At 51.6% G+C, this 8,027-nt stretch overlaps 1 protein-coding gene across 2 annotated transcripts; it reads left to right on the forward strand.

Annotated features, from left to right (window-relative positions):
• Positions 1-2,673: 2,673 nt before the first annotated feature.
• Positions 2,674-7,458, forward strand: TMEM200C (transmembrane protein 200C). 2 transcript variants are annotated; one of them, XM_048047699.2, is made up of 3 exons: positions 2,674-2,920; positions 4,307-4,421; positions 5,075-7,458. In XM_048047699.2, exon 3 carries the CDS (start codon positions 5,118-5,120, stop codon positions 6,765-6,767), a length of 1,650 nt encoding a protein of 549 aa, XP_047903656.2. In that variant the 5' UTR covers positions 2,674-2,920; positions 4,307-4,421; positions 5,075-5,117; the 3' UTR covers positions 6,768-7,458. The 2 variants fall into 2 exon arrangements, with proteins under 2 accessions (XP_047903656.2, XP_047903652.2); XM_048047695.2 differs by lacking the exon at positions 4,307-4,421.
• Positions 7,459-8,027: the final 569 nt, after the last annotated feature.

Genomic DNA, 8,027 nt, shown 5'->3' on the forward strand with positions numbered 1-8,027 from the left:
CTACAACAAATTTTGCTAGGAGTAATTTGAAAACCGTGAATGTGATGATAGCCTAATCACTCAAAACACTCGCAATGAAAATATGGAAGGGCCGTTGTATAAAAAAGATAGCTAAATAGAATGGTTTAGTTTGACAGAAATAGAAAATATGACTCAGATAGGGAAAAGAGCTCTTTGCCCTTTAAAAACTCGCTCTCCTTCTCCCTCTTTCTCTAACACAGGAGCTTTTCAGGGAGAGTCTGATGATGCTGCATTATTGATGTGATACAGGTCTCCAGTGGAAACAGATGTGATATGTTTGGATTTCTCTGATAGTCTGGGCTGAACACAAAGCAAATTACTGAACGTCAGAAGGCTCAGGTTCAACGAGAGTGTTCGAAGCACAGTTTTATAAGAAGTTCTTAAATAATAAATATTAAATTTCAAGCCTGTTGCATAACCAAAAGTTATATATGTACTAAAAGAAATGTGCCCCAAGTGGTTCTGCTGAGACAGACTTCAACTGAGATTAAAATGCATATGTGCAGCTTTAGGATTTGTTTGTTCTCAAAATAGGCATTGATAGTTGGGGCGAAAGACATGCAATAACACTGTCTGGATTAAAATTCACAGAATCACAGAATTGTTGAAGCTGGAATATATACAATTTAATTGAATATTCATAATCTCTCCTACATTTTTTCCACCCTCAGTTAGAACTATTTTTTTTTTTTTAAAGCAGCACTCTTTTAAACCATAAAAATCGTATTTATAGCCCATCAGTTTCTGACAGGTGTTATACACAGCATAGTCTTCCCATGCAAGCGGTCAAGCAGAGGTAGAAGAGGGCTGTTCTGGCCTGGGCTAGGTCACACTCCAGCTTCAACAGTAATCCCAAACCACTTACAAAAAAAGGTGGGTTCAGGCTATTCACCACTGCAAAACATGCAACGAATGTTGGGAGCAAACACAAGTTTTACAGGAGGAGTTTTCTAATTTACAGAGATACCTGCCTGAGATTTGCCTTTCAATCTCACAGTGGACCTCTAACAAGACTCTACTAAAGCAATCAACAGCAGTCTTTTCTTATAAATATGAGAAGCAGTGTGACGGGACATGCGAGATTATATCTCACTTATGCGACAGCTTAATGTGGCTTCAATTTAATCAGAATTTCCACGAAGGGGTTCAGATGAGAATATTGTTTCCTGGTCTCTGCTGAAAATGCGAGTGTAACACCACTGACATATCTCAGCTGTGACTTTCATCTTTCTTCCTTTATTACTTTCTTCATCTTCTCATCTGCTTCTTGGCTGACTTCCTAGCCATTCCTGCAAACTTGAGGGAGAAAAAAAAAGTTGTGATCTTACTGTATTTGCCATTTCCCCTTTCAAATCCACCGTATTGTCACTTGAGATGCTCACTCTCCCTCTTGTTCCCGGTAAGCGTTTTGCCACCAAAGGCAGGACAGCTGCCACAAGGTCACTGGAACATCACCAGTGCAGTCTCCCCACTTCCACCCCACTATGATGTCCTGAAATGGAGACATGGCAAAGCCCAGAAGGATGAAGGGCCTAGAGGGGAAGACATACGAGGAGCGGCTGAGATCACTTGGCCTGTTCAGCCTGGAAAAGAGGAGGCTGAGGGGAGACCTCATCTTGGTCTACAGCTTCCTCACGAGGAGGAGCAGAGGGGCAGGTGCTGATCTGTTCTCTCTGGTGACCAGTGATAGGACACGCGGGAATGGAGTCAAGCTGTGACAGGGGAGGTTCAGGCTGCCATCAGGAAGAGGTTCTTCACAGAGAGGGTTGTCACACACTGGAACAGGCTCCCCTGCGATGTAGTCACGGCACCAAGCCTGTTGGAGTTTAAGAAGTGTTTGGACTGTGCTCTTAGACATATGCTCTGAATTTTTGGGGAACCCTGTGTGGTGCCAGGAGTTGGACTCGATGATCCTTGTGGGTCCCTTCCAACTCGGGATATTCTATGGTTCTACGATTCTACGAAGGCTACCAGGTGAGGCAGCGCCTCGCACAGACTGTGAGAAGTACACGAAACCAGAAGACAGTCCAGGGATGAAAGAAGGGCACAAGCCCCTTCACCTCACTTCTGGCCAGCTGCTGGTTGCACTGGCAAAACACAGCCCACCAGGCAGGACCCCCAACCCTCGGTGCACACGGGCGTGCCCCCATTCCCCTCATGAAGAACGGCTGAAGGGCAAGAGGGGAAGGCACTGAGCCCTCGGGAGCACAGCGGGCAGCCCCCGGCTCTCGGGGAGGGACAGCGCCGGGTGGTGTCGGACCAGGTCTGAGCAGATCTAATCTGACGGGCTCGCCTCGCCCGGGCACGCACGACATGGCGGGCGGGGCGAGGCGGGGCGGGGCCGTTGGGGCGGGGCGCGGCCGTTAGGGGCGGGGCGCGGCCGTTGGGGGCGAGGCCGTTGGGGGCGTGGCGTGTCCGTTAGGGGCGTGGCGTGTCCGTTAGGGGCGGGGCGTGCGAGGGCAGGGCCGCGGCGGGCGGGCGCAGGTGCGCAGGTGGGGGGGCGGCGGCGGCGGCGGCGGCCGTCCTGCGGCCATTTCCCTGTGTCACGGCTCCGTCTCCTAGCAACGGCCCCGAGGCCGGCCGGCAGCCCCGCGGCGGCGCAGGAGGCGGCGGCTCGGCCGGGCCGGCCCCGCGGCGGGAAGGATGCGGCATGGCGAGGGGGCAGCGCTCCCGCCGAGCTCCCTGAGGCGGCCGGCGACGGCGACGACGGCGGCGGCGGCGGGGCTGGGCCGAGCGCCGGGCTCCCCCTCGGCCCCGCCGCCCGCCCGCCCGGGGCCGTGAGGGGCGGCGAGGCGGTGGCGGCGGCGGGGCGGGCGCCGCGCGGGGATGCCCGCTCGGGCCGGAAAGTTTCTTCCCCGCGGTGTCCGCCTGGCCGCGGACTCCTCGCCGGTCTTCCTCGGTAAGTGAGCGCGTCCCCCTCTTTGGCGGCGCCGCTGCCATTTTGCGCCGCGGTGGGGTCCTCGGGAGACCCCCCCGGGGCAGGTGGCGGCCCCGCGGGCTCGGAGCAGGAGCCCTTTAACGCCTCAGAGCCTCCCCTCTCTGCCCCTCCGCTCCTCACGGACGGACTTAAAGCGGCCCCCCGCCGAAGCACCGCCTCGCTCGGCGTTAAAACTGTCTCTGGCCGCTGCCGGGTGGCCGTGGGGTAGCCCTGCAGCGCCCAGCCCAAGCACCAAGCGGTCCTCGGGGACTCGTGTGAGGAGCCGGCAGCACTTTGCCGGTGCCCGGAGCTCGCAGCCGGTTCGTACCGATGCGGTCTGCATCCCCGGGATGTCTCCCCGAGCCCTGGGTTATTCTGCTGCGTTACGGTCGCTGGTAATGGCTGGGGGTCGTACGATGCTCTCCACTTTTTCTGTAAATCGGAAAAACTAAGTGCCGAGCGCTGCCGATTTGCAAAGGCTGCTCCGAAATGATTGCCATCTGGTTTTGTCGTCGTAGAGGAGACAGGCTCCTGTCTCGTGGGGCACTAGAAAGAAAGGGACCAACGAACCGGCAATTAAAGCAGATCATGCCCCGGTAACCACACTTCTCACCAACAAATAATGCTTTTTTTTTTTTTTTTTTTCCCTTTTGTTTTTTTAAAGTGAATGGTTCAGTGATAGGAACGAGAAGGCAAGTCTCTGCTCTTTGTTTTGAGTATGCAGTACCTCAGAGAGTAATTTAACAATGTCCTTGCCGACAACAACCTTCTTTTCCAGGGAAAATACAAACGGAGTAAATGGGACACAACATTATTGCATACGTGGCAAATCAGGGAATAGAATAGAAAAGAAATGAGATTTAAAAGCTGAAGAGGGGCACGATTTTTTTTTAGGTGCTTACTTAATCATCTTTCAATGCAATGAATAGAAGTTTATAAACCAGATTATATTTGGTGCTGTTATCTTTTGCTCCCTAAAAAAAAAAAAATCAGCTAAAAAGAGAAAGGGGGGAGGGGAACCTTCTCGGCAGCATGAAGGAGGATTCTCTGGAAAAAGAATTGCAACAGCGCAGGAATTGTTCCTACATGGTGCATTTTGTAGCTCAGATTGCTGGGACATGCAGACGACTCCTGATGGTCCAGGGAAATGAAAGCCATAAATGCTAGCTGTTTAGTCCCCTGCCAGTTTCTCTACAAGCAACCCTTGCTGTTTCCCCCAGGTGATTCACAGGGGTTCGCTCCTCCTTTAATAAGATGTGACATGCTATCTCGTACTTGCCAGCCCCCTTCTCCCCTTTCTGGGGGCGGGGGGAACTGGCCGGGGTTACATAACACTTACCTTGAATGTCGCACATGTTCCCAAACCAGGCGGCCGTCCTGCTGATGCTCCCCGACCACAGGCGGGAGATGGATTTCTGTAATGTTGCAGATCGAATGCAAAGGAAATGGCTAGGAAGAAAGTTCGACAGGGCACCGCTTTCTGGTATTCAAATGTTTCCCTTGTGCATTTCACAGTAATTCCTTTGCCACTTATTTAGGAAAGGCAAGCAATATGTTTAATCCTCCCCTTTCCCCACAGCAACATGCAAGTAGTGTAATAAAATAAGTGGTATCCGTAGATCAAATATATTGCCTTCCTGCTTTTATTTCCCTCCTCCCCTCAAATCCAGTCCCTGCATGACATCACTAACCACAGTTGCCGTGTAGCATAACCTGACCCCATGGGAATGGGGCCCGAGGGTAGGGAAGCTGTTAGCCACCTCTGAATCCTGGTGCTTTGTAAGCTCCTTCTGAGAGCAGCAGGATCCTTTTTTGTTTACACCAGCAGGTACCATCCCATCTATCGTTTACCTGAAGTATAAATAAATTAATTAGCTGTTTGCCAAGGCTCTAGTGGGGAACATGGCTGCTTCCCTTCCCAAAGTTGCCTAATTGTCTGTCTCATGGGTCTGCCAGTCTCTTTATCACACACAGGAGCTGTATGGACAAGGGAGATCACCCTGTTGGTGTCATCCCCTGTCCCATTTATTGAGGGTTTTAACTTTCAGGAGGTTGAAGGATAAACAGGAAACAGCGGCAGCTGTTGTGCTGTAGGTCTGTCCTCGGTCCTCACCCTTTTCTCTTTTTTTACTGCAGGAGCTGGAGCGGCTGTAGGGAGCAGTGCTCTGGGTAGCCAGCCATGATCGCCACTGGAGGCCTCCTGAGGATCTCAGCTAGGAAGCAGGACCCTTTGCGACCCCAAAGCCAAGCCCCCAAACGCAAACGTAAGACCAAGAAGAAACGCAAGAATGATGTGGTGGTGGTGAAAGGCAAACTCAAGCTGTGCTCCCTCTCGGGGCTCATCGCCCTCTGTGGCATCCTGGTACTGCTAGTGGGCATCGCCTTGGCGGTGGTGGGCTACTGGCCCAAGCCCAGCCAGGTATACAGAGAAGGTGGCGTCAGTGGGGGCAGACACCTGGCACCGCAGGGTGGCACCCCCAGGAACCGCTCCCGCAGCCAGGAAGGGGCACAAGCAGACATCCATCCGGAGTCACCCCCCAGAGCCAGCTCCTCCACCACCGCTGCCACCCGGGGGTTCCCTCAGTCCCGTCCCACTTCCTCATCCCCCCAGGCCTCCGTGGGTTTCCTTTTCCGTCTTTTCTCAAGCTACTTGCATTCAGACAAGCTGAAGGTGCTGGGCCCCCTCATCATGGGTATCGGCATCTTCCTCTTCATCTGTGCCAATGCGGTATTGCACGAGAACCGCGACAAGAAGACCAAGATCATCAACCTGCGTGACCTCTACTCCACTGTTATCGATGCCCACAGCCTGCGGGCAAAGGACGGAGGCACCCCGGCCTCAGCCCCTCTCAACGGCTTTGTCAACTACGTGCAGTCCCGGGGCCTGGAGCTAAAGCCTGGTGGTGAAGGCCTGGGGGCCACGGCCATGCTGGCCAAGAGCTCCTGGCCACCAGGGCTGGGTGCTTCCCTTTCTCCACCTGACCTGGCATCCTCGCCACGGCGTTCCTCCTTCTGCACCCCACCGCAGCCTCCCAGCCTGGCCGAGGCCGTGTACAGCATCTACCGGGAGCGTGCTGCCCTTACTGGCCGCACCTTCACCAGCCCACCCTGCAGCCCACCGGAGAGCTGGGGCCAGCGCAGCACGGCCAGCTCCATCGTTGGCTCTTCACTGAGTGCTTTCACCCTTCTGCCCTTGGCGCAGAGTGGCGGAGGGGGAGGCTGGCGGAGGCCCCCTGGTGAGCGGGGAGCCCGGGAGATCCCACGGGGGGAGTTTGAACTGAGCCTGACTGACCTTAGCAGCAGCCACGTCAAGGGAGGCTACGGGACAAGGAGGCACAAGCTGGTTCTGAGGCGGCAGAGCACCAGCTGCTTGCCTGATGCTAGGCGTCCCCTTTCCCCCGAGCCACCTCGGTCTCCAGCTGTCAGCAGGGGCCTGGACTCCAGCCTCTTGGCAAAGGCATCTCCTAGCTACTCCAAATCTCTGGATCTGGGGGGTTCACCCCCCTCCACTCCCCCTGCCGTCACCAGGACGGACTCTCAGAGCTCCCAGTCTGATCCTTCCAGCAGCAATAAGGGCTACAGCCACCTGGAGGAGGCTGGCACCTCCTTGGAGTCAGTTGCCAACATCCCAGCCAGTAAAATCCAGGACTGTGAGGAGGAAGCGGTTGAGAAGACAGACCCCCTCAAGGCTACCAGCAGAGAACAAGCGGGGGAGCAATCTCAGCAAACGCAAAGACAGTACACAAATAAAGAGAAACTCTTTATGATTTCTAGGTCGCACACTGCATTAGGGCTGGAGGATGGGGAACTGGAGAGTACTGGCATCTAAACGGAACAGAGAAGGCACGAGGACACCTTGCAACCCTCCACACCTTTCCCCACTTCTCCAATGTTTTTGTGGACTTAAGAAACCAATCAATATCCAAAGAGCTGCAGTATGTCACCCTTGAAAATTGAATTCAATAAATCCTGTTGGTGACTTCAGGAAGAAAAAGAAAATCCTTCTGTCCGATTGTGATTGTATGTTCCATGCAAGCCAAATTGTATTAAATATCCACAGTCCAATAAGTTCTTCGGATCAGATTAATACAATTTCGGACAGTATAACTGTGCACTTTACTTGTCTTGATTTCCAAGTGCCCCTTCTTCTCCTCTGATTTCTTTCTTGCTGATTTGCCACTAACTGCTTGAAAACTGCAGGCACCTTTTTAAGCTCAAGAGCAACGTGGTCTTCAGATCAAGAAAGCCGAGCTCTCTCTTTGTTTTGGTTCAATCACTCTAAAAAGTTTGCAAGGCCTTAAGGATGACGTACCTTGACAAAGAATGAGTTTGTTTAAATTCTGGAAAAATGACATTTTAGAAGAGACTGGAGCAGAACAGAGCTCTGATAATTTAGTTAAAACCATCACATTCCTGAATCCAAAATACCTACTACGACGTGATACTTTATTAAGTATTATTACACATGTATTGACTAATAGCATTAAAGGCTTTTTTTAATAAAACATTTACAAACAAAACTGAGAGACAAACAGTCCTTTATTTTGGTAAGTACATACAGAAACCAGAAACCTCTGTTTTTATACTGTGAATGATTGTAGAGATGCTACAAGGCTAAAGTTTGTTTATGCTTTTAAGTGGATAATAATAATTTCGGAGTAGTTTCAAAACAAATAGTGGTTCAGACTCAGAGAAACTGCCATTTAGTTCAGTCAGCAGATTCTGTCTGCATTTCTAAGAGTGCTTTGTGACAGTGGAAGAAATGTGAGATTTAGACATGCAAAGGAAAAAAAAATTAAACGTTTGACCGATCAAAATTCTATTTTTGGTGAGTAATGCATTAATCTCAAACTGCAGCATGTATTTTTCTGGATTTTTCACTTACAACTGTTGCTTTAAGCCTTCCTGCTGTTAAGGGTTTCCAATTTATGAATGCATGTGCATAAGCTTAATTTTAAAGCATAATGAAGGTCCTGAAAATCTCTTAGCTGTTCTCCCTGTTGAAGTCATGGATGTTTCTCACTGACTTCGATGCGGTGACAGTTTCTTCATGAGTGAGAAAAGCAAGTTTCCTTAAGGCTGGGCTATG

This window comes from Anser cygnoides, chromosome 2 (genome assembly GCF_040182565.1).
Source record: "Anser cygnoides isolate HZ-2024a breed goose chromosome 2, Taihu_goose_T2T_genome, whole genome shotgun sequence".
Taxonomy (NCBI): Eukaryota; Metazoa; Chordata; class Aves; order Anseriformes; family Anatidae; genus Anser; species Anser cygnoides.

Coding starts and splice junctions, on each gene's coding strand:
- TMEM200C (XM_048047699.2), top strand. CDS start 5,118: ATGATCGCCACTGGAGGCCTCCTGAGGATCTCAGCTAGGAAGCAGGAC.